At 37.4% G+C, this 26516-nt stretch overlaps 1 protein-coding gene across 3 annotated transcripts in view; it reads left to right on the forward strand.

The window, feature by feature from the left end:
• ANO4 (anoctamin 4) overlaps window positions 1-26516 on the forward strand; it is a 218042-nt gene that overhangs the window by 67854 nt on the left and 123672 nt on the right. For all 3 annotated transcript variants that reach the window (XM_068668871.1, XM_068668870.1, XM_068668872.1), the window contains one exon: window positions 24725-24931. In XM_068668871.1, the coding sequence (XP_068524972.1) occupies window positions 24725-24931 (207 nt within the window). The remainder of the gene's footprint in view (window positions 1-24724; window positions 24932-26516) is intronic.

The raw sequence follows: 26516 nt of genomic DNA on the forward strand, positions 1-26516 counted from the left end.
GGTTTGACATTATTATACCATTAGCATGAAGTAGGTCAGTACGAAACCATAAATGTCTGCATACAGAGCAAATTACAGAGTGTCAGTGGTACTACGTGATCTATTACAATGTGACATTGCTTATGGCATAACTCTGCTGAGGAAAAATGACTCTTCAGGAATGAAAAATGATTAATAAGCTCTCAGACTACAAGTGAAATTTCTTAACAAAACATATGTCATCATAGCCAAGGATTTTGCTTTTTTTGAGGCTTCCCTGTATTTGTGGGGAAGGGAACCTCCCCCTTTCAGCTTTGAAGGTGGGTGACTTTCACAGGCAGATATTTAAGTGAGACACATTATCAGATATTCACCTTTGTGGTTTTTCTTTGTTGTTTGTTTTGTTTTGTTTTTTATTATTATTATTATATTTTCTAAGTAGTATTGCAGGATTGTGCAGTATCATTAAAATGAATAAATGCTTAATATGAAAAAAGTTATTACTCTCTCTGTCATTATACATTGCAAGTTGTTTTATTTAGTATAAAATCGTTGTAGCTCCAGAACTGATAGATGCATGACTAAAGTTTAAGACTGCATACATACTTTTTATTATCTTATAATACATTAGCAACCAAAAAAAAAAAAAAAAAAAAAAGCAGGGCAGGAAAACTTTTATTTTATGAAAAGCCTGGAGAAGAAAAGTTAAAACTAGACATCATTAAGAGTGAATGATTACACAAGTGGAACTCAGAAGGGAAAATAAAAAATGTTTTTGAAACCTTGAGCTCACTTTTTTTTTTTGTTAATGACTTCACTATTCCTTGTATTGAGAATATATAGAAATAATGTTTTAATCTTTTTTTTTTTTTTCCAGCAAGGAAAGGAAAATCACTATGTTTCATGAGTCATGTAACAGCGGGCATCTGAATTAGCTATTTGCAGAGGTGCTGTAAGTATAGCTGCAGTGCTAGCTGTGGAGACACATTAAGACTGATTGTTACTCAACCTGTGTTCTCTGCAAGACCTATTCCTCCCTCCAAGCATTGTGCAAGTTGCTACAGGTTTCCGTTTTTGTTTTTGTCATTGCAAGGCAGTGTTTATTTTTGCAAATGTTTTCTCTTTTTTTTGAGGCCAGCGGTTGTTAGTGCCTTGCCTATCAGCCCATTCTACCTGGTAGTTTTTGTATTCCTCTAAAGAACCTCTCACTAACCTCCCCGTTCTAGCTCCTGTCATTACAGGAGGTGGTAACATTCCTTCTCTTGTATTTGAGTTTGTCTACTGGGTTGCAGCTTCCCACTGGCCCTTCATGGGTTTAAATTACCTGTGTCAGATGAGCTGGCTCTAGTTTTACCTGATACATATATGCTACAGCCTATGCAACTACTTTGCAGTTGTCTTTCCTTTCATCTCCATCTTTTTCCTGCACTAAGAGCCATCTCCTAGTTCCAGCATTTTAGAGTGTTGCTTTTTTTTTTTGTCCACACAAAAGACTTGGACTGATGTATCTGCGTGTCATGGCCTCCATCCTTTGTTCTCTTGCTGTGATGGTCTGTCTGCCCAGCCGGCACTCCTTGGCTGTCCCTGAAGTGTATGCTTCACAGCCTAGCACACCTCCCAGCCCACTGGTGGCCTCACTTCTCTGGCTTGTGCTGGGCTGCTCTGCAGAGCTGGGGAGGTTGCAGTAGAGTGGTCCCACTTTAAAAGATGTTGGTGCCTTCCCACCTGTCTTGCCCTTGCCACTAAGCTCTTTTTAATTGGTGAATATCCAGGTGATGTGTATTTCTCTCTGAAGTCAAACTGCTTTACTGTGTTTATTCTAACTTTTCTTTTGAACTTAATGTGATGGTAAACTTAATGTGATGGTAAACCAGCCGCCTTCCATTTACATACAGTAATACTAGTGAAAGGATCACAGGCCATTTGCATAGCCTGTGTCTCAGAACGTGGAAGAGTCATCTGCTGTGATTACATGCTGCCTATCACTGAAAGTGAACAGATCTCCTCTGTGTTCTCCCAGAGTGATGAATCCCACTCTGATCTGTTCCTCAGCATCCACTGTATGAGGCAGGAATGTATTCAAGCCCCAGGACTGGTATCCTGATATTCAACTTTGCTTTTCTCTGCCCTTCCATGAGAAGTGTTGTTCATCTCATGCTGTCATCCCTCAGTTCTGCTGGGACAATATGGAATTCCCCTCAGATAGAATCCGGACTCAGATGGGGACCACATCTCTTACCTGTCAGCAGGAGGTGCAAGGAGTTACATTTGCACATTGCAGTATGCCTAAACAGAAAAATTGCCTGTGAATGATTTTGGAGCACCCATAATAATTCTTCTTTTCAACATTCCTGAATTGCCTTCATCCTTCAGTCATTTATTGCAGGAGGCTTTATTGATGTGGCAACATAGAAAGTATGTGCTTTTTGGTATTTCCGCCAGCATTAAGCATTAGGGACCATCTTGTTTTTAGTCTATATAACTGCTTCTGTTTTTTCAGGTCTGATATCATGTATTCTAGGCTGCTGGGACTGCTTGAAGTCTGCTGTGGTTATGTCGCATGCTCAGTGGTGCAGTTGTGGATGGTCCATGGGCCATCTCTTCACTAATCACTAATTAATCCTGTAGTAATATGCTAAGATTACTGTTTTACTTATTTCTTTACTTATCCAGTCAAATGTCTGTTCCCAGACTTGGGCTATCTCCACTGGTCACCAGCTTTCACCAGCTGCCTTGAGCACCCTCAGGATCTGCTAAGCTATATGAAGCTTCATCACAGTTTCTCCTACAAGAGCATTCCTTGCTGAAATGTTGCTTGGTTCAGTTCACACCACCTCTAGACCCTGGTTGATGTTTGCCACAAATCAGAGTCAACAATACTTTAGACTTCTCCATCAAAAACACTGAGGAAGCTTATCACCTTCATTTTGCCAAGATTTCTCAATGCCACAGGCAGTGGATAATATTGCCTTAGGTTAAATGGATTCCCATGTCCTTCACAGGTACTAAATTGGAATTATTCCTTCCTACAGGAATTTGTAGTCAGTGCTTTTGCCCGTGGGTCTGTGGAGGCTCCTGCCAGAGGGTTTTCTCCCTCATACTAGGCTGGTGTTTGTTTCAGTTAGGCACATTTTCATCACGGTCAGTCCAGTTACTTTTTCAATGACTCCTCTGTGGGTAACATAATGAGGTGTTTCAGGAAGCTTGGAGCTGTACAGAGGGAAACCAGATGATTTATTGCTCAAGCTCTGAGCATGCAGCACCTTGGGAACATCATGTGCAGTCCTCTCCCAGTACTACTCTCCGACCTTGGCTTACACTGCACTTCTGACATGCAGTGTGGAAAATGTCCCCAAAGTCTGCTTCTGAAGGCTCTGAACAGCAATGTCTGCTCTTTCATAGATATACTAGATGCCATACATTTATGTAGCAGTCACAGACTGCTGCTATGGCATATTAATAACCCTTGGCCACAGTTCTTCTGTCTAATGGCGTCACTTAGGAGTGCTGCAGGAGATTACATTGCAGTGACTCCCCCATCCAGCTGGAGCTGAATTGGTCATTGATCTCATACCAAAGCTGCAAATTTAGCAGCTGAATTGCTGGCAGCTTCATCTGGTAATGCAGGATACTGAGTCATTGAATTTGCTATATTCACACAGCAGCTCACTCTCATCTGGAAATGATGGGGAAGGTAAAACTGGACTGCATTGGAAGGGGGAAGACTGACCTGTTACTCTGCCCCATGATAATGAGAAAGGCCCTGGGTGAAGAGAGGAAGTTGTGTTTTCTTCTACCTTTCCAAGTAAATTCTTTTCTCATTTCTGATTTCTGGGATCTGTCAGTTAAAGCCTTATCTCTTTGTTCTGTGCTACTAGCACACATCATTTTGATCCAGTCCCAGGATAGCTCAGCTGGTCTTACTATCTGGAAACCTGTCTTGATGTTTAGATCTGTGTCTCTGCAGTGCCTTCTTGACAGCTGGAAACATCCAGAAAAGCTTTTCTGTCTAATTAAAAGAGTCCCTTACGTTTCCAAGGCTACCTATAGAATTGAATTTCCAAGTTTGTAATGAAAGCATCTATTTCTCATGCCGTGTCTTCTCCTCTTTCTGAGAGGAGGGCAAAAAATACCCATTTTTTATTCCCATTCAGTGTAAGATCAGAAATTGTACAGAACGTTTACCATGTATTCATGTTTTGGATATTGTATTGGGCAGCTGTGTCTTCATTTGCTTCTTACCCTCATTTCCTAGGGAGCAAGCTCCTGGGAGGACCTCAGATGTGTTCTAAGAAGAGAAAGGAGATTACAACATGTATCTGAACTGACATATGTCTGCCCACGGTGGCCAAGGGATTTCTCTGGCTGGCTCTCCTGATATCTGACCCTGGAGCTTCCCTCCTGCCACCTCCCATGCCCGACTTCCAGTGTGCTAGGTTCCCTTGAAGTGCCTTTTTTTTTTTTTTTTTTTTTTTTTTTGGTGCAGAGAAGCTGGTTGTAACATGTCAGTGTGATCACAAAGGAAACATCAGCAGCTTGAGCAAGGTTGCTGGGGGGAAGAGTCAGCTAAGAACAGGGCATTTTCGTTTGGTTTATTTGGTTCATTTAGCCTTGGCTTAGATGAAAACCATGCTTCCAACTCCATGGATTCCTTCTCTTTCACAGCATCAAGAATTAGCCAGTTTGGTTCTCCTTGCCAGTCAGCATTCTCCACAGTATGTTCATGTATTGCCTGCTTGTTCTGAATGCTGACACTATCCTAGTGAAGGACCAGAAAGGCAACAGTCAGTCATTTTAGCACTTAGTTACCAGATTACTTCATTTATAATCTCTTCAAAGACAACAGTACCGCTTAAATTAAGTTTTAAACTAAAACATTCTTGGCATTATTATTTGTAAAACTTGGAACAAGTTAAAAAATAGAGGATAGTTACAGAGAATGTGTTTGTTCATTTTTCATGTACTAGTTCAATTGAATGGCAAAGCTTGAACAGATCATCACTGGTTATATCCTTTCAGGATATCAACAGGCTAAAATCACTGTGTGAAGAACTATGAAATAGCTTCCACTTTTTCTTCCGGCTGTTTGTGGTGGTTAGCTCCAAGTCTTGCAGGAGTCCCAGGCCAGTATGTAGGGCCTGATCAGTATCTCATTCACCTCTCCTTCACTGCCAGCTTATGCTGCTTGCTGAACCATCAATCCTGTCCTCTTTAAGGATTTTCTACCTTCAACGTGCTTTGTCTGCAAGCTGTGATTTTGAATTAATGCATAATCCAATGCCTGTTGCAGATAAGATGTTGCCTTTCAAGTAGAGTGGGTGTTACAGGCTTCACTCACTAGTACAGACTAGTTCCCATCTAGTTTATATCCCCCCTAAGCCATGGTGTTTCCAAAGCCATTCACAAACACCCTAGGTAGGAAGAAATTGTTTTGCAGCTTCCTGAAGCTGAGTAAATAAGAAACAAATCATAGTCTAAGGAAGATGCTAGTTCAAGAAAATGAAACATCAAGAGGTGAAAAGAAACAAACAAAAGTACAAAGCACATGAACAATGTTTCAGTACTGTTCTCAGTTTGTTTACTTTACTCACAGACACAAATTTCATCTCAACTTTCACAAACATTTAATGGAGTGAGTTAGTTCCAGTGATTTTCAGTTTGTTTGGTTGGTTGGTTGGTTCTGAGCTAAACAGAAGCTTCCGTCAGCTGCATGGAAACCTCCATCCACTTCTCTGCTCCCAGGTGGAATTTGTAGGTAGCAGGCAAGAGCTAAACAGGTTTGTAGACCACTGAAAATTATATAGGATCATAGAGGATTATAGATTATAGAGGAATAATAGCAATACATAATGCTCCTCACCATCTCACCTCAGTGTCTTCCAGTGACACAGCATTTTTCAAGTCCAGTATGAACATTCATACCTTTAAATAAAGATAAACCAATAACTTAGAGGTTAGTCTGTGATGGTGCTGAGTAGCAAAACTGAGTATTGGCTGGAGTGATTTATCTCTCTTCCAGTGTCTCTCCATTCTACCATTTGTGTGCCCAACTTGTGTGCCCAGTACTGTGTGTGCTTAGTTCAAAAACATAGTGTTAGTAGCATGGAGTTGCTGAGTATCTCTCTAAAAGGCTCTTCTTTGACAGACATAATTTCTTCAAGACAAATCAAAAAACTGAGCAATAAATTCTCAGAATGTTCTGTCTCTTGTCCCTTGGAGGAGTTAATATTTCAAATTTCTGCTTGGTTTTCACAGATCTCAACATTTTAGTTTCTGGGGCTTTGTAGACTTCAGAATTCTTGTGCTCTTTAAGCATGTGCTTTCACTTCTGTTGCATGAATGTACATTCCTGAAATGAACTTTTGATAGTACATTTGCATATATTTATCACTGAGTCAAAAGCTGTGTATGTGATTTCAGTGCTAGGAGCAAAATCTCTTTGATGAAAATCAGTAGATAGTATTCAGGATATGGTTGCTCTTGTTATTTATATTTATATTTATATTTATATTTGTATTTTTCCCTATCAACTGTATTTGGCAAAAGCTTGTTTTCTTACCTGTCTGGAATAATCTTGAGGAATCCTGGGTTTATTTCCATGAAATTAGAGGAAACTATCAATCTCTAAAGTTTTAAGATAGAGTTTCTAACATGTGGTTTGTATCTGTGGTTCTTAAAAAATCTTATTCAAGAACGAATATAGGGAATAGTTAGAGGTTTCATCTATTTGCTTTCTCCATAAAAGTTAGTGTGCAAAAGAGTGAACTTAACTCTTTATAACAGACAAAAATCTTGAGACACTTGTAGCAGTTTAACTGTTTGAACTTTGAACTCTATTTTTTTCCTTTCTCAGCAAAAAGGGTTTTTGTGTTTTAAACAGTATGCTGCAAAATACAGTTCTCTGGGACTTCTTGTACATTGAAACCAAACTGAACTTTCTTTGGGGAACAGGGAGTTACTGATAGGTGTGATCTTTCTCTGTATGAAAAAGCAAAATGACATGTACTGTTATACAACTGATTTAGGAGCACCATTGTCTCTCTAAAGGCTGGGGGTAGAGGTGATGCCTATTTCCTATCCAACTTTCGTTTATTTTATACTTGTAATTCTGGTGTCATGCAGTTAACAGTTTTTCCCCTAGATGCTATAATAGGTAAATATGAAGCGTAAGGATTTATTAAACATTATGGTTGGTGAAGATAAAGCAACAATAGTGCCTATTTGTGTGTTCTGCCATTTTATATTGGTGATTTGTTTCATTGTCTTGATGATCATTTGTTTAACTTTTTAAATTCATTTGCTATAACTTAGAATATTTTTTGTTTACTATGACTGGTGTAGTAGTAGATCAAGTAAAGTCTTTCCTGGGTAGTCATTCAAAGTAAAATGGGTGACACCCAGGCACTGAACCTCATGAGTTGCAGCATGGTGTTTTTTTTTCTTGCCATTTAAACTGTAGCTTTAAGGTCAAACAAGTCTTTGAAAAAAATTATTTTGATTGTTTTAAAATCAACTTTGTCTATGTCAGAAATTTTAATTGTGCTTGTACAGATCTTTCTGTCTAGAAAAATAAAATATTAAACACATAATGAATAATGCAGCTGTCTCACAATAGTGTGAATAAGGAAGTCATAAACTGCCTGGGTATTGAACTGGCACAACATTTACTATTCTTTCTGGAGTGACAGCTTATGCAGGTACAAGTTGCATGATGTAATGTTGAGCATTATACATGTATATTCTTTTAGAATAGAAATGGTACTTTTCCATCTCCCACTGCAGGAGCAGGGCTGCATGTTCATCTGCTCCCTGCAGTAACAGAGCTGTGTGGAAAGCCTAAGTTTAATGCAGCACTGTACTGAGGAGTCAATAGATGGAGACATCCATGTGAAATTGCATCTTGAGCCATGAAAAGAAAACTGAAGATACCTTAGGTAAAGAGTTGTTGATGACCTTTGCCTTCAAGACTCTTTAAAGATACACTTCTCTTCTCTCTCTTGTCATGCAATGATGCTATTTCAGTTGACTCTGATACACTGTTTTTGCTGCTGAGCACCAGCTACCACTGCTATTCCCTCCTTACCTTCTCTCCTTCCTTTCACTAATATAACCTGGTCTGTTGGCTGCAGTTGAACCTCTGGAAGATGCTGTTTTTGTCCATCAGTTCTTTCTTCCATTAATATACTTTTCTTTCATTTTTAGGTAAAAATAAATGTTTCTAATGTTCTTGTTCAGTGAAAATGTCTCTGTTGCTGAAGTTTCAGTGGCACAGAGGCTATATCTTTTGGTCTTCCAGGCAGAGAGATTTTCATTCCCAGCTGCTTTGCAGAGGACTGAGCCTTAGTATGGAGCATTTCTTCTTTAAATAAAAAACTTTAAAAGGGGAGAATTTCACTTTTAAAATTAATCACCATGGCAACCTTTACAGTGAATTTCCAAACATAGAAAGTTGCCTTCAAGAAGCATGGTTCTCTAAGAGAAAGGTGAGTTTTTACAGCTTCTAACAATGCTCCCAGAGAATATAAGATTTTACAGGAATCAGTTAGAGGGACTTTTATAGAGAGAAAGGAAAAGTTATATGATTGTGGTGGTTGTTTTTTTATTATTATTATTATTATTATTATTTAAAGAGTCTGCATGCTAACTAATTTCATCATAATGCTGGCTTAAAATAGACTTGGAGAACTAGATACAGTCTAGCAGTAATATATGTGATAAGATATTGCTAAATATCATCTAGGTAAATTTATAATTAACTATTTGCCAATGATTCTCTCATACATATAACAATATTTTTCCTAGTTTTGGACTGTCTTTTTATGCATATCCAAAATCTTACTAGCAAATACTAAATATTCATTTTTAAATTAAAAAATAAATAAAATATAATAATGAAAAGGATGTGAAGTAATAGAATAAGGGTGGGGGGAGGAGGTCATTCATGAATTAAAAGCAGAAAATCCCTCACACATTACAGTTCAGTGAAATGTAACTTTAGTAATCATCTCCATGTTCCTTCAATTTTCTCTCAGTACTCAGATGAATTATTTAATATCCCATTATCTGTGTATATTATATCCAAGGAACATGGAATTTCTTTTCCTACTGGAAATTCACCAGTGAAAATATTGTTGTGCATCATATGAAATCCTGACTTTTTCCCTGAAATGGGAACACTGGTGTTTCATTGTGAAATCCTCTGTTTCATTCTGAATTGCAGTAAGAGCATTTTACAGTGAAACTTGCTATGTCCAAAGGTGTGAGACTTCTGGGAGAAGGAGCTAAAGAAACTCCATCTCAGTGAAGATTTCAGAGGATGGTACTGAGGCTGACGGACTGATGAGAGACAGACAGTTTTAATCAAATTGCAAGTTTACCATGAGGAATGTTCCTAAAAAAAAAAAAATCCAGTCAGCTCTACTGAAAGTGAATATAACAATTGGAAAGTGTATGTAAGAATGGGGGAGTGTTCCTGCAGGGCACATAGGGTGTGGGAGGGCAGGTCAGCAGAGGGGTGTCCTCATCTTCTTTCACACCATCTGGGAGCTTAACGGCAGGGTCTGGGCTGCCCACGCTGCTTACATCTGGAGCGGGCACAGTGGACTCTGGCCATGCGCTCACCACCAGGTTTTATTTAGCTGTCTTGCTAAATACAAGTCTCTTGTTCTGTTATATTACACTGGTCTGGTCTTCAACATGGAGAAAACAAGGAGATTCTTCTGGGGTCAGGGCTGGGTGATGCTGTCAGTGCTCCAGATGTATTTCTCTTTGCAGTGCCTGTCTGGAGGAAATAATTCACAAAGAAGCTCCAAGCATGGAAAAGTTCAGAAAAGACTTAATTTCGTTTTATTAATGTAACAAGTCATTTAAAAGTGACAGCCTTAAGTTCAATACCTCAGTAGTTCAATTAAAAGGAAATGCAGTTAAAAATAAGCTCAATTACTGGATTATTCATATTATGTAACATCTTTAGAAAACTCTTACCTTTGCAGCAAAGTTAGCAGTAAAATTTGTTACCTGAAGTGTATGCTCTTTTAATACGTCTCTGCCACCATACAGTGATATTTTTAATTCATGTGAAATATGAGTAAGCAAAAGATTGCCTTTTTTTAATGGAGGATATCATCAGTGTGAGCTGAAAGGTTGTTTCTCTTGTATGTAAAAGTCTTATCAAGAACTTTATTTTAAAATCCAAAGTCAGCTGAAAGCCTGACAGGGTGTCTGGGCAGTGAGCAGCTCAGCAAGCAGTACATTTGCAAAATACCACTGAAGGCATGGGATTGTGTCTGTAAGAAAGCCAATTGCAGGTCATACCAAATGACTACAAGTTGAACAAGAGGGTTTCAGAAGAGAAATAATTGTCATGAATTACCATGACTGAGTTTCTGAAAAATTGGCTGAAAGGCTGACCTTAAGCAGGCTGTCAAATGCTTTCCTTCCTCATTGCTTCTGATTGATGGGATTATAGGTGGATCAAAATATTTCTCATACCATCCATCAGCATGTAGCAAAACCTAGAATATGCTGAGAAAGTTAGATTTGGAATTTGCAAGTATGAAAGATGCATTTTTATTTTCATGTTTTTAAATACAATATATGCTCATTTCTATAGAAAAGGTGAACATCAGTCTTTATGCATCATAAATAACAACTGTAACTAAGTAGAACTTTATTTTTTGCATTTACAGACTCTTGCACTTGTATAAATCAGAAGGAAAGTATTCAGAGAATAATCATTATGCATGAATTAAGAACATTTATGGCCTATATTCACTGAATGGGAGCTTAGTGTCAGGGAGAGTTATCACTGAATTCTAAATTGTGGATATTCAGAGAGACTGGATTAAAGTAACTGCTTTGATTTATTTTATCTTATTTTTTTAATTGAGGATAATATATAGGACATTTTGATACAAGCAGTTATATTCAAAGAAGGAAAAATACAGGGCGCGAACAGACAAGAACACCAAGTATCTTAAGTACGTTTGGACGGCGCTGTTTGAGGTTTAGGAGTTCTTATGACTCAACATTGTATTTGGTCTAATATTTAACTTCTGATGTACTTTCCCATAAAATGGGTTGTTAACTGAGAAAGCTGAGAAGAAAAAAAAGGCTCAAGATTGTAAACGATGGAATTTTCTTTATCTTGGTTGGTTTAGGTTTACTTTTTAAAAGACCAAGTAAAGATTTATCATTAGAAAAAACATTATGTGAACAAAAAAAAAAAAAAAAAAAAAAAAAGAATATAATAATGATTTTCTTACTATGGCTTGATTACTGAAAGAGATGTCACCAGTAGCCATAAAATGAATACCATGCTTAATTTTTAACAAGCAGAGATGTCACAGAAGGAGACTGAAAACATCATAAATATTGTCAGGAACTGAAACGAAATAGACTAACATATGATGTTCTTACTTGATATTCATTTTTCTCACAAAATTTCATCCCTTACCATTCTGATTCATCTATTTCTTTCACTCCTAAGCACATAATATACTTTATTGATTGAAGCATTAAAATCATCTTTGGAAATCTATTTCAAGACTGCAGTTAGTGCAGTTGGAATTATGACTGCTAGAACAGTCCTTTGTAAGCAGGCTCATATTGCTTTGTAAATGAAGAAAAATGTTGCTGTTTGGTGGTTAGCTCCTCATGCACATTTAACAAGAATATCTCTTGTTAAAGTCCATCCCTTTCAGGACATAGATTTGTGATCATAAGAAAGATCATTTTGAAGAAAGAGATGAGTCCAGTGGGGTCCGCGATTTTTTAGTGCCATTTTGATTCTAGGGCTGATATCTAATACAAGGAGGTACACATTTCTCTTTCTTTCAGGGACTTTATAAGACAGCTTTCCACAGTTGTGTGTAACCAGACGTTAACTCGGGGACTGAATTAAGGGGTCCATGTTTGTGTGATGTATTTATTTTTTATTAGTGTTTTGCTTGCTTGTTTGTTTGTTTGTTTTAAAGAAGGGTTTTGCATTTGGAAGTCATTGATGTTATTTTGGGGTTTGTTAGGTGGTTTTTGCTTATCTTGTTTTGATTTTTTTGATTGTTATTTCCAATTGACTAGCAGGCCCTTCAGTATTTTTAGGTTTAAGTGCCCTACTGATGGATTTGACTATACTCTTGGTTTCTAAATACACTGCTGCCTCCTGTATTTGAGTTTTCTCTTTGTGGATGGTACCATCTTAGCAGCAGAGAACACAATCATACTTAACCACTCAGGTGCTGCATATTTTTCAAAGACTGCCCTGGTTAATGACACATTAGGCTCTTTGAATTATTACTAGCAAGATTCATGACAAGGTATTTTTGGTGATGAAATTTCACCTTGTGGAATGTTCATAAGGATTGCATTCTACAGATCTGTTTAACTGCATGGTCTGGACTCAGAGAAATGGTATCTGTGAACAGGAGCAGTATTTCTTCCTTAACTATCTGTTTTCTTTGAATGCTCGAATGTTCAGCACCTGAGATATTCAGAGCAATTTAAGGATCATTCTCAGATTGGAATGTCCTGACGAAGATAATTTAGAAATTTTTATAAAGTTTGCTGCACATGTTTTGTGATTTATTTATGTATTTGTTTGTTACTTCTGTAGGGTAGGTGTTTTCTTAAATGAATCATCAGTAATGGGGCATTCGGTGTCAGAGGTATGAGTGAAGACAAGGTAGTTTTCTATGAATAATATTTGTGAATGTCCTTTCACTGATAAAGATGGCAGTCACAAAAGCTAACTCTAGGCACATGTTTCTTTTTACAGGTTCTCTTTATAATCAGATTTTTTCAGGTGGATTTAGAAAATTTATGTCTCTCCTGTGCCTTTCTTTAACCTTTAGAACTTAGGAATATACAACTAACTTCTTATATATGTTATGCATAACACACACCTTAAAGCCTGTCATACATTATGTGGTTTTCTGAATTGTTAATGTGTCAGAGAATTATTCACACATGAAAAAATGATGGGCCTTGCACTTGCACAAGCTTGTTATTCAGTAAACGTGTTACACTGACTGCCTTTTACATAAGAGAATCTGTATATTATAGACCTCACATCCTACTATGTAGTTACTGGATTTTTATTGCTTCCTAACATTTTTTCTGATCCTGCTATAAAGAGCTTCAGAAATTAAAATGATAGTGATCAGTAGAGCACTTTTTCACCATCTCCACTCTGCCAAGTTCAAACAATCATTATGTGATTACTGTTTTGTTTCAGAGTTTATTGGTCTTCCACCAGAAATATGATGTAGCTCAGAACAGAAATAAGTATGACCTACACACTTTAATCAATCCAGGTTGACATAAGTTGAGAACAATCAGTTGGATCCCTATGAAGAACGCGTGTACAAACATGGCAGGTTTACATACTCTTTTCAAGAGCATCTTGTTATTGTTAATTGCCTAGAGTCCTGCCAGAAAGATGAAATAGCAGATGAACACAGATTTTCACTGGCGTCTGCTGCACACTACAGCTGCCATCTCCTCTGGGGATCACCTTCACTTTATGACCATTTAGAAATCTTGGCACCATAGGCTTTATTGCAAACAAAATGGTTACTTGCCAAGAGAGTGTGCTGGAAATTAATGGTGCACGAGAGAAAAACATGCACCACACATGCCTCAACAATTTTTAGATAATTGGCCCTTGATAACCTTTTAGGGTTGAGGATATGTCCACAGTTCCCAGATGTTGTGAACAGCCTCTATGTCCACCAAGGACAGTCATTCCAGAGGGCAAAAACCCTCCTAGGCACTGGACTTAACCCAACACAGATGACCTATGTAGTTAGATATATCAGTCCAGATACAAATTTAGTTCAAATGTGTTTTATTCAAATGCATTTTATACAAAAGTGTTTTATTCAAATTCAACTTGCTGCAGGATAGGACACAAGATATTTTTTTACCATCAGGAAGAGTTCATGGGGCTGGAGCTGTGTGAGGGTGGTTTCTACAAGTCAATGTGAATTCCCCTCATTTTCTCCATCCTTTCTTTCTACTGAAGCTGTGTAAGGGACCATGCTGTAGTACCCGAGAGTATGGATGGCACACCGGTCCTCTAAATGGGATGTAAAAAAGACTGTTAAATTAAGCCTAGTTACTGTGCTGAAAATTGTTACAGACTGCGCTGTGGAGGCAGACACACACATTCAGACATATCCTGAGCTATCGTTTTCCCCATCTGTGATGTCTTCTGGGTTTTTCCTGTTCCATAGATGATGTCTTAGATTGATTGTGCTGCTCTGCATTATAGAGAATATTCAATTAAATAAAATAAAATGAGGCTTACGATATTTGAAATGTAGCAGTTGGTATTCAGGCAGCATATTGTAATGTAAAAAGAGAGGAGAGGAGGGGGAAGGTGGGAGAGAAGTTGGGGGGGAGAGGGAGAGAGAGATTGAAAAAGAAGGCTCTGCTTTTAAAATCTACCTACACGTGAAATATATCTGATGGTTAGTGCTTCACTTCTTTCTTTGGTCAGTAAAAAGCCTCTGGGACTTGTCTAGGTGTTTGGTTTCACTGGATATTGTGGTTTGCCCTGACGTTTGTACTGCCTATTAGAGCTGTGTGTGCTGTTACCTTTTACTGCTCTCATACAAGCAAAAGGCTAAAAATCAGTGCAGGCTGGCTTAAAGAGAATGTCCTTGATTTTAGAAACTCAGAGAAATAGGTAGTTGTGCATAAAGAAAACAATTTTGAACACAGCACTTAATACGAGTGAAAGTAAGTTTTAAATGATCTCAACACTGAGTCTATTTTTGGCAAGTAAATGTGGTGCATATGTAGTAAAATGAGTGAGATGAGTTACTGTATAGTTTCCAAATCAGTAAGTGCCACTTAAGAATACAGAGCCAATCTCCCAATTTCTTTTAAAACATAGATATTGCCTCAGAAAATGAAGAGCTGACACAATGTTATTTATTGTGACAGAAACAGAGATCTGAATCTGTTGGTTTCTGTATGAAATAATGGTAGTGAGGGTGGGTCAAAAGCCAGAACACCCAATCAACAGAAATTCTGATATTCTTGCTTTTTTTTCCTTTTTTTTTTTTTACTTTGAATCTCTTTTGAGCAATTTTGGAAGTCACTTTTGAACACATAGCTTAAAATATTTATATCAAAATTAGCTTCTAGGCAGATGAAATACTTCATATTGGTTGGACTACTTGTTTCACTGTATTTTGTTTTATTTTGTTGATGTGTTTTGCTCTCTGGTTTTAGTTTCTATGTTTCAAATTATTTCTTACTCTTTGTATATTACAGTAAAACATTAATTGATGATTGGTATTCCAGATGGTGTTTCAGTAATTGATATGATAATTGTTTTTTGGCTTGCTTGGAGATAACTGGTATTCTAATTAGTAATTTATATTCAATTTGATATGTTAGATTGCATTTTTCAAAGTAACAAGTCATTACAATATAGAAAGCCAAGATATTCCAGTCCAGATAGGGTCAGATTTATTTTCTAAACAAATTTTTGACAGCACAAACAGCAACATTTTTTTTTCTTGATAAAATGACTTTATCAACTTTATCAAAGTTTTTGATAAAATTGAGAAACAATTCTCTAAAAAGAGAAACAATCTACTGAAAACTTAGTTTTTGGTGTCTACCACATTTCAGGCATTTCAGGGCAAGGTGTACTTTCTCACACCTATTTCCATATTAGAGCAAGCAAAGGAACTTTCTATTTATTTATTTATTTATTTTTTACAAATTACTCTTACAAATGGTACATATGAGTGTATATATGGTTTTAATGCTGTTAAAAGTTACAGGTATTAAAAAAAAGTTACTGAAAAGTTACTAAAACAAAAAGAGTAAGAAAGACCTCAACACAGTGAAACCCAGTAGGAATTAAGTCAGTGAGAATGGTGACAAATGACACCGACGGCAGCTTGCTGGGAGAACTGATGTGTGGCATGTTTTACACACAATTGTTAGGCATATATCCTGACAGGCTTGAAAAATAAAAATAGAAGCTTATAGATACTTTTTATTTTATTTATTTTATTTTATTGTAGAGAGGAAATAAAAAATGAAACATTAGACAGAAATGTTAATACAAGAATTAGAAATGTAACAAACTAGACATCTTGGGAAGGAAAAAAAAAAAAAAAAAAAAAATAGAGGTTCCAAAGTTCCATTTACTCACTTGGGCTTGTAAGGTTTGCATAAGCAGCAGCTTGCATTCAGTACCATGGTCAGTAACTGAGGAAGTACAGGTGGAAGCAGCCCAGCTTCACGGACATTAAGGGACATGAAGCTGCTCAGTTTAGCGGCTCCATGCACCTCTGAGCACTTGTTGTACGGTTATGCCCTCCAACAAGGAGTCCCATCATCACCCTCAAGTAAAGCATAGGTCCCTCCTGTAAGCTGCCCGCAGTGTAACCACAACAACCAAAGACAAGTCAAGAGCAACCAAAAAGAGCTTTCTATTCACTCAGCTACTCTATTTTCTTCATTCATGCCTAAAGACAACAAATAGTTTTTCGGCCTGTCATGCTGGCTATTAAAGTAGGACTTTTATGATTCTCTCCAAGGTATTTCATGGCTTTATCCTGCCTCTCTTTGAGCCCTATGGGAATTTTTCAGTCATGGTAGATAATCACCATTGAATATGGTTGTTATAGTTTAATAAACTTGTTATTAAAGTATGTTATAATTTTTGTATACTTATTAAAGCTTGTTACACTTTAATAAACTACATTGAAGTCTATAAAAATAAGCCTTCTGATGATGGGCCTAAGGTAAGCATAAACTTTTTATTTGTTAGGAATTTTTTGTGTGTGCCGACAGATTTAAATTAACACTGCCTCTGGATTGCAGGTATACCACAGGTAACGTAGCCACTTCTGTCAATGTGGGGGTGAATAAGCTTTCCTGGCCTAAAGCATATTTGCAAGTGTAAACCTTTGTCCTCCTGGAGTCTGTGTCATTTTAGCTATTCTTTTCTAAATTGGTGCAGAGAAATCTGTGCAACCCCAGCGGGTACACAAGCTCTTTCTTCCTGGAGTCCTGGTTTTAGTTCAGACATCCTTTTGATCGCAGTTCAAAACATAAGTCTTAACACTGATAGTGACTGGCAGGCACAGGATGATGCCAGCCATCTAGTTGAAGGAGGGTAATTGAAAAAAAAAAATGCTCTGACAGGTAAAATGCCTTTGTGAAGGCATTTGCTGATACAGAATGGCTATACAGCAATGCTCTTACAGATGTGATAAATGTAAGACCTGGAAAGCGACTCTGGAAAAAGATGCAACTTGCCAATGAGAGAGGGAGCCCAGTATTGTTCTCAGTAGCCTTTGCTTGACATGGGGACCTAGAGCAGGTTGGGTTAGGAAGGAGGTCTGTGATTCACTGGAGGATTGCTTGAAGAGCTGTCTCATGCAACAGGGAGGCAAAGCCCATGTACATCCATGTCTTGGGGCAAACAATGTTACAAAGGAAACAACAAAATTGGAAATGTATGTCAAAGAGTCACTGCGTAAACCCATGTTGAAGCCACAGCCTGAACATCACGTGTGTTGCTGGTCCTACTTTTTGAAACATTCTTCACGTATATTTCAGGTCCCCCCCCATTCTTAAGAAAGGAAGGGGACAGAGAAGGAATAGCCAGAGATGATCAGAGGTCCACAGCAAACTATCTGTGAGGTGTAACCATGTAAATTGAGTCTCCTAAGCTTGGGAATAGAAACAACAGACAACATGGAACTCCGTAGTATCATTAGTGGAACAGAGAGGGAAAAGGAAATAGTTTTTCATGATCTATCCCAATACAAGTTTGAGGGTGACAGGTTCCAGACAAAGAAAAAAAGTTATTCCTTCAGATTGTATATTTAAGCTGTGTAGCTTCTTTCCATAGGAATTTATAAATGTTAAGACATTTACATAAATTCAGAATTCAGCTGGACAGATGAACTCAATGATGTGTTTGTTCAAATACTACACTTCCACTTCAAAAAATCTTTAAGCTAGCAATTTGTTGGAGTCTTGGAGAAAGTGCTGGGAAAATATCACCATGTTCACCCTTTTCTTCCTATGTACTTTCTATTGGTCACCAGGATGATGGACTGGATGGAACTTTATTCTGACCCCCTGCAGTTTATAGTAGTTATATAAAAACAAATAAAACAATGGAAATGGGATGGATCAATGACATCTCTGTTCCTTGACTTCCTTAAGAAACATGAAAGATCATGAAATCAGGTTCATGGCGAACATAGAATAGTTCTGTATCATGTGCCACAAGGCCCAGGAAGTTTTAAGGAGCTTTAAGGCCTTTGGAGTATAAATGGTGAGGCTGTCTGGCAGAGGTGGGGGTAAGAAATGTCATTTTTAAAAAAAAAAATATATATATATATATATATATATATATATATTAAAAATAAATAAATAAAAAATAGTGCATCCTGCATGTTGAACCACACTGAAAACCAAGATACATACACCATGCCTATATCCACCATGGATGTGTGAATTTTTGAGAGAAAATAGAAGAAAAGTAACATTCACAGAACATTTGCTAAAACTTCTATGGATCTTGACAATTTTCATTTCTCCAATATATAGGGAAAAAAAAAAAAAAAAAAAAACACAAAAAAAGACTATGTAGAGCAAAAACATGTAATTTATCAAAATGCACCATGTTATTAAGCAGCTTTCTCTCCAGCCTGTCCTGTTTCAGACAAGTTCTGTAACTAGAAGCTTTTTTGTTTGTTCATGTAAAGGTTTGCAGTTGTGAGGAGTTTGTTGTCGTTTTTCATCTGATATAGTCAGTATTTCAATATTTTCAAAGCTGTTCTTGTATAACTACATATACACAGTGTAATCCGTGTTTAGATATGATTTGTGTTACCAATGGCAAAGGAGTTGATGTTGTGTTAGAGAAGTTATATTTAAACCTATGGAAAATGATTTAATCTCATGTAGGAATCCTAATGCTGTTGTAACATTTTTCTCCAAGGTATAGAGAAAGATAGCTATGCTTTTCCGGATGTGTTTGTTATCTAGAGCATTGGATGGGAAGGAAAAAAAAATGGAAAAAATAAAAGATCTACCTTTAGACTATGCTTTCAGGCATGGGTACAGAAGGCAACACTGAATTTTTCTCTCCTGCTCATTCATTTCCACCTAGGATTCAGAGTAAGCAGAAGAGTCAATTGTGGCATCAAGCATAGCTGTCTCTCTGCTGAGCCTCAGATGAAAATGATTTTTCATGAGAAACCTTTTTATCTTGCTCCACTTTCTGAGCTCCTCCTTTTCAAGGATAACTTCAAAATATGAAAAAAAATGAATATGTCTGTGGAGCATCATTGACTTTAATAGAAGATGTGGCAATTTGTGCAAGCTGAGGAAAGGGTCCCTAGCTTTTTAAGGTGGACAAATTGCCTCATTGTCTCCTTTACTCAGCCTAAAAGTCAAAAGAAATCAAATACGCAATCTGCCTATTTATGTATCACACCTTAATGCCCCATTTTTTGCTATCTGCCCATTTTTCCAAAGTACTTCCTTATGACCTTGCTCATCTGTGCCTTGATGACTGCAGGCTCCCCAGAGCTGCCTTGCTTCTTGTGGCCCTACATAACACCGCAGCTGAGATTTTCTTCCTTACTTCTTGCTCTGTGCAACCCTGTATTTGCTCTGCTCTGAAAGGGACCTTGAAGAAAGGCTATGCCTCGGTCTGCTCTCAAGGCCTTTGCATAGGGCCAAAACAGAATAAAAGACCCACATAATTGAAAGAAATAGATGAAATAATTTGTCTCTAGCATGAGTGCTGACATGCTGATAATATCAAATTGAAAGTCCTTATTGCACCTGACAGCCTCAGTTTGTTATCCCAGGGAAGGTCTACAAAGCAGGTCAAGGCACTTGAAGTTAATTAAGCACTGATAGCTAATGGATTGTTTATACAGCTTTGCAAGCCTGCATTGGATTGTTGTTGTTTATTCATGTTCATATTATCTCTGTCTAGAGAAAGACACATCAGGAAGGAGCCTGTAAGTACTTGACTGTAGCTAAAGGTGGTGCAGACTGGAACAGAACTGTGGCTGACCCAAACCTGACTGCCCAGTCAGAAAGACCGTCTCGGTGCCAGCACAGCCTAATTTGGACACAGTGCCTTGCTGACCCCAGCTCTGGCACTGAAGTCCTCTCTGCCAGTACCTGAGCTGCTGAATTACTCTTGGTCAAATGGTACCTGCCGCCAGCTGGTACCATTGCATGCAACAACACCAGATGGCGGCAGGTGTTGTTGCATGCAGAGGTGTGTGGTGCACAGTACCTGATAGCCAGGGCTGAGACATAACCACAGTAGATGCCCAGTCAGATGCCTTGTCTGAATGATTTCTGTGCAGCACAGGTTGATGTTCACCACAGTAGCATCTGAGAGACAGCAAAACAAATACCACTGTCACATAAAGCTCTGCACGCAGGCTAGTTCTAAGCCACAGGCATGCTGTGGTGTTTTCTACTTTTAGTAATTTCTCACTCCTTTTTCTTTTTTATGTTTGGTTTTATTACTTCCTGACTTTGAAGTACTTTAGTACTCCACTTTTAATGTGCTCATATACAGGTTTTATACAGGTTTGGAGCATTATAAATTCTCTAGTTTCATAAGCATACTGTGACTTTATATGAGGCAAAATATGCTCAATATAAAAGAAATGCAGCTTTGGAAAAAAAAGAATTATCATATAAAGACATAACTGGGAGCAATGAAAGTTAGCCAGGAGCAGGATGGAGGCTGTTCATCCCTGCTGGCAAACTGCACAGCTGAGATTTTTTTTAGGAAAGGAGGGAAGATGTTTCTCTTACATGAACCTGCAAGCTCAAACAGAGGCCTCAGAGGAGAACAAAAGAGCATCAAGAAGAGCAGCTCCTCATGGAGACAAGAAGCTTGTACAAGGAAAAAAAAAAAAGAAAAAAAAAGAAGAAAAAAAAAAGACAGGAATGTAGGTAAGGAAGGGAAAGGCACATGAAGATTGAAAATACAGAGAAGGATTTTGCTCTATGCAGGAAATGAAAAGAACTGAGTGATGTATACAACTCTTGAAGTCCTAAATCTCATCCAGCTTGAAAACTCTAAGGTTCTACTGGCCAGCATGTAAGACTTCCACTTATATCTGCCATGCAAACCTAAGTTGAAATGATTCTTATGATCTGTTTATAATAAGTCAGAGGGAAAAGAAAGAAAAGAAACACTTGCAAGTTGTTTGTTGTTTTTTTTGTATGTTTGTTTCTGTTTTTATTATTATTATTGTTGTTAATTAATAATTAATTATTATAATATGTAATTATTATTATAATATATAATATTATAATAATTAAAATATTATAATAATTATTATGATATAATACTGATTAATTATTAATTATAAATATTAATAATAATAAATTTGTTTTTTATTACATTTATTTATTTTTGTAGCATCTCTACTACCTGTCAGATCATTTGACTGTGTTCATATCTCCAGCTACTGGTGTTACCAAGCTCATTTACCAATGGCCATGCTGCAGGGACAGATGCAGTCAGCCATACAGCAGCACTGGGATTTTGGTGGTCAGCAACTGTGTGGTGTCAAACCTGAAAGTAGGGGGAAAACTCCACCAAGCAGAGTTAACTGAGGATCCAGGCTGCAGTGTACTGCTGGAGAGCTTGTCTTTCTTTCTAGATGTCTTGTGTGGGTATTGTCATACTATAAAATGTGATAGGTGTCAACTTGATTATCTATTCTTCAGTTCTCCACACCATTTTCTCACATCTCTGACCCACAGACCCTGTGATTCAGCAACAGTGTGGGTTATTTGCAGGAAGAATAAGGTAGTTTGCACTAGAATCTGCCTAGTGCCAATAGTTCACCAGGTTTTCATCCCCCATAAGCTATATGCACTGTTCCTAATGGCTTCTCTGCTTCTGATTCCACCTCCCTTTGTCTCTGCTTTTATGCATGTTATCTGGAGATGTACTTTCAAGTGCCAATATCTCTTTTAAAAGGACTTTCGCCCACATTAAGACAAGGTAGTACCTCAAGTTACTGCAATATTAGTCTTTCTTACATTTTTGCAGACATTTAATTTAACAAAAGAAACACACAGACAAAAGTAAGATCTGGGCTCTCTCTGGAAAAATCTGAAATACTGATTAAACAAGAACACTTGGTTCTCTTGAATATACAAGGGAAATTCACTCTCCTAGTCAAGTGAATGCGGAGATAATGTGGAGATATCTGCAGTGGCAAATCAGGAGAGTGTGTTGAACTCCCAGATATGCTGAATATATTGGTGACACATCTTTGATGTAAACTGTGGTACTTCCTGAACATTTTACATTATAAATATGTCCAAGGAATATTCTGTAAAATTTCCTGTAATGTTGGCACATTCTTTCTCACATAGTTCAGTGTTATCAATTCATAGTGCCACTCGTAAGTGGAAAAAAAAAAAAAAAAAAGTTGCCTCTAATCAGAGCTAAACTGTAGATTGAACATCATTTTGGATGTGATCAATCTGCAGATTTTGCAGTCCTTAGGAAGAATGATCGGGTTGCAGTATCCTTTATTTGGTGGCTGCACAAATAGTTTAGTTAGCTGAATCACAGCTGCACAACTCTTCAGAGATGTTTTTTTTTTTTGGAATGCAAAGAAGAAATTTACTTGAACCTCAGAGAAATGTAGCAGTCAGATTACATTGGAACCAGTTCCTAAAACAGATACCTTGTTTCACGACCAAATTAAAATACAGCCTTAGTGAGGTCCAACCAGTATGGATGTGCCTGTGCCAAGTTCAAGCTTAGCATTGGTAGAGTATCTACCAATATCTTGACTCCATTATACATGTAAACTTCAGAGAGGTGGTTGTTTAAAATGAAGCAACGAACAGTTGTTGTACTAAAAGAAATACCTTTGTTATACCTTAAAGATCAGTCCACAAGAATTCAAGCATCAGTGACTGTGTGAGAAGTAAAAAGCTCATTTTACAGGTGGGGTTTATCTTTACATTGGTTGAAGCCCATTACACCTAAACTCTATTCAAATGTGCTGTCCAGACATACTCAATTGTTCTGCTCATGTGGCTTATTATGCTGACTTTCACAAGATGAATCAACTGAATAAGGTGACTGGGACTTGCTGTCTGTGTTAACAAAGATATGATTTCAACAGTCCTTAGAAGCAGGCAGCAGTTACATTAGCGATGTTACTGGGAGGTATGTAAGCATTTGCTCATAGGAGCACTCTTCCATTTATGCTTCCTGCAGGAGATTAGCTCTGATGAAGTGCAGGCAAACCAAGTAGCAAGCATGCAGCTTCTGTTTTGAGTGCACAAAGCCATCTCAGAGGAGAGCAATTTCCACATCCTTTCCTTATGTGTTCAAACCCACTTTTTTCACCATCTGCCTACAGAAGAAGCAGCTCTCTTCCTCATACTAGTATGTTATGTATCAAAGTGTATTAATATGTCAGAGTTTCAAAACCTCTTCTGTGGACTGGAGATTGGTGTCACATTGACTTTCAGTGGAACTAGAAGACTGGAGTTACCAAGGCATTCTTGGACATTGCAGTGGAGAACCCCTTTCACAAACACATGCATTCTAGTTGATGTCTGAGTGACCAGTTTTGCTATTCACAGTTCATGTATTCACAGTATTTGGATTTCCAGTTCTTAGAGCCTGCTGTTTCCATCTGCTTCTCAGTTTACCCATTTATTTCTGCTTAGTGGTTTTCCCTTCCCTCCCCTCCCCTCACAAAGAGTGGCAGCTGATGAAAGAAATAAGAATCACAATTTAATTAAGTTAAAACAGTATTGTAGAATTATGTACCATTCAACTTTGTTAACTAAAAGAGTTTCTTTAAAGGTTTTCAGCAGAGGATGCTGAGGCTAATTCAAACTAAACTGGAGCAAATGCATTAATACGAACGTAAGTCAGAAGCAGTACTTTCTGCTATAAAATAACATCTATTTCTGAAAGTATACAACAGACAGAAAATTTCAACTTTGTAGTTCTCTGTGGAAAAGTAGAGTCTGTTTATCATCATAGACAAAAATTTCTATTTAAAAAATAGCTACGTGACAAATTTGAGAATGTTTGGTGTGAAAGCATTTCCAGTGTTGCGGGGAAAATTTTGTGACTGGTGAGAGTGGAATAGTTTTTCAAGCTTAAGGTCATGTTTTTGTTGGTTGTAGCCTTGCTGCTTTCCTAATATATTTTTTTGCTGTTAGAAACTAGTCACTACCTAAAGTGTAGCATCTTTTCCATATGATGGGATATTCTGGTACATGTGAATGCTCAGAAGACAAGAACCCATTATTTCCACATTTTAGTCCATCAATCAGAAAATAGTCATTTAAAAAAACTGTGTGGTAGTTACATCATTAATATTGTCCTGTGTGAGCTGTGTGGGTTTTTTGAAGGAATGGAAGATAATTCCTCCTTCAGGCAAGTAATGCAGTAAGCCATAACTTTGTATTTAATTTAAATATCTATTAGTGTGTCTGGTTCTGATGTCCACAGCACAACAGCAGTAAAGACTTCCACATTTTTTCCTTTTCATAGAAAATTCATTTTTTTGTAGTTTTCTTCCTTTTTTTTTTTTTTTTTTTTTCCCTCTTTCCTTCTTTAGGAAGGCATTTATAGCTCCATTTTTATAACTCCAAGAGCACTTCTTATATTTTAGTTATTCCATGCTGGTATCTTGTATCTAACAGTACTAATTCTTATTCCTGTCAGGTATAAGTTTATCTATTCATGGGGCTGAAAAGCGTGTGCAAATCTTTCAGAGGAGAACTGCAGCAAGCTACCCAGTGTTACAGCATCCGCCTGTGGTTGGGCAACCTTCACACCCACAAGTCAGAAGGTCAATAAAGATGGAAGCATCATCTGCTGGATCTAGTATTTCAGCAGTCACTGGTGGAAAAGCAAAACCCCATCAGCCAGGTAAATGATTTGGTCTGACATCTATTTCAGTTCCATTTATTGTGTGGTGTGCCATTGTGTTGTGAAGTTGGTACCAATAGCGTCAGATCATGCTTGCATGGAGATCAATTTATTGATCATCAGAGCTACAGATGGATTTTTTTGTGTTTGTTTGGTATGTTTTAACAGTTGTAGACTTCATTGGGAGTAACAAGAGTTGGGACAGCTGAAAGTGGGGAATAAAAATGTAAGTTTAGTCATTAAAAAAAAAAAAAAAAACAATAAAACAATCAGTAGCCGTGTTCAAAATGTTAACGCAGAAAGAACTCCTTTCAATACATTTAATTTGGATAAGCCCTGAGCTGATGTCAATGCTGTAAAGGCTACAGGCATCCCCATGGAACTCCATAATTGACACTAATGTTGGTTTTGAACTAAGGATGTGGCATGATGCAGAATGCAGATCAAAGTCTTGCTGCTAGAATGAAAACAAAAACTTTAGATCTGAAGGAGATTTTGCAACATATATTAAATAGTTAACAAAATGAAACTTTTTGAACAAAAGCCAGAATCTCCTGGGAACCATCAAATTCTAATTGACATCATGAATTCATTCCTCCTTATGTTAATTGCCAGAGCTATTTTAGAAATATCTTTTCTTATAACAGGGGAGTACATTTGTGCTGGCCATGTTCAGTTTTTTGTCAAAGTGAAAATTAAACTCCAACTTTCTTTCCTGAGTAGAGTGAATTAAGGCTGCCCATAAAGTCAGTTTTGTAGCTTTTATATTGAAGGGTTTCAACAGTCTCTCAGCTGCCCAGGAAAAGGAATGAGGCACCCTGTAACAGCTGCTAGGGTGCCATGGGACAGAGTCCATTTGTGTGAAACAGAACGCTCTGTCTGCAAAACCTTCATGTGCTTCCATTACCTTGCAGATCTAGGAAATGCCTCAATTTTTGTACAAGTTGAAAATATTGAGTACTTATTGTGATTTGCTATGCAGGTCTATTGCCATGAGTTTCATACACCAATACTATTCAATCACCATAATCTTTGTCAATGTGTATTAATTAAAAATTTATAGTGACTTGTAACCATTTGCTTTGTTTATTTCTTCTGTTCACTTGTTTGTCCTTCTATTTTTTCATCTTTGGTCTTTTTCCTTTGAAGTACAGAGACTACTACTACAAAAATACCAATTAAAAGAAACAGCACCACAGTTTGGGAAACAAGTATCATGAACATGCACAATAGCTAACACTAGATATTTTGAGCTGCTCATTTTGAGCTGCTGCTATGTGTTAATAGATATGGCCTATGTTTTAGTACTGAATAATGCACAAGCAATATGGCTGGCTTTTGACTGAGAAAAAAGACACCTTTTTGGGTAAACCCCGGAGGTTTCCTAAAATGGAGCTCATTAGTGAGCATCATTTGGATGATGCTTCTCAGAGGATTTTAGCTTTCAGTACAGTCATATAAGATTAGCTTTGTCTGTCATATTTTCCTCTTTACATGATAACAGCATCTATGACCTTCAGAGAGTTTATTCAGCAGCTTGGTTTAAGGAGGCATTTTCTATCATGAGTTTCACTGAAGTTAATAG

The sequence above is a fragment of the Anas acuta genome, chromosome 1 (genome assembly GCF_963932015.1).
Source record: "Anas acuta chromosome 1, bAnaAcu1.1, whole genome shotgun sequence".
In the NCBI taxonomy this organism is placed as follows: domain Eukaryota; kingdom Metazoa; phylum Chordata; class Aves; order Anseriformes; family Anatidae; genus Anas; species Anas acuta.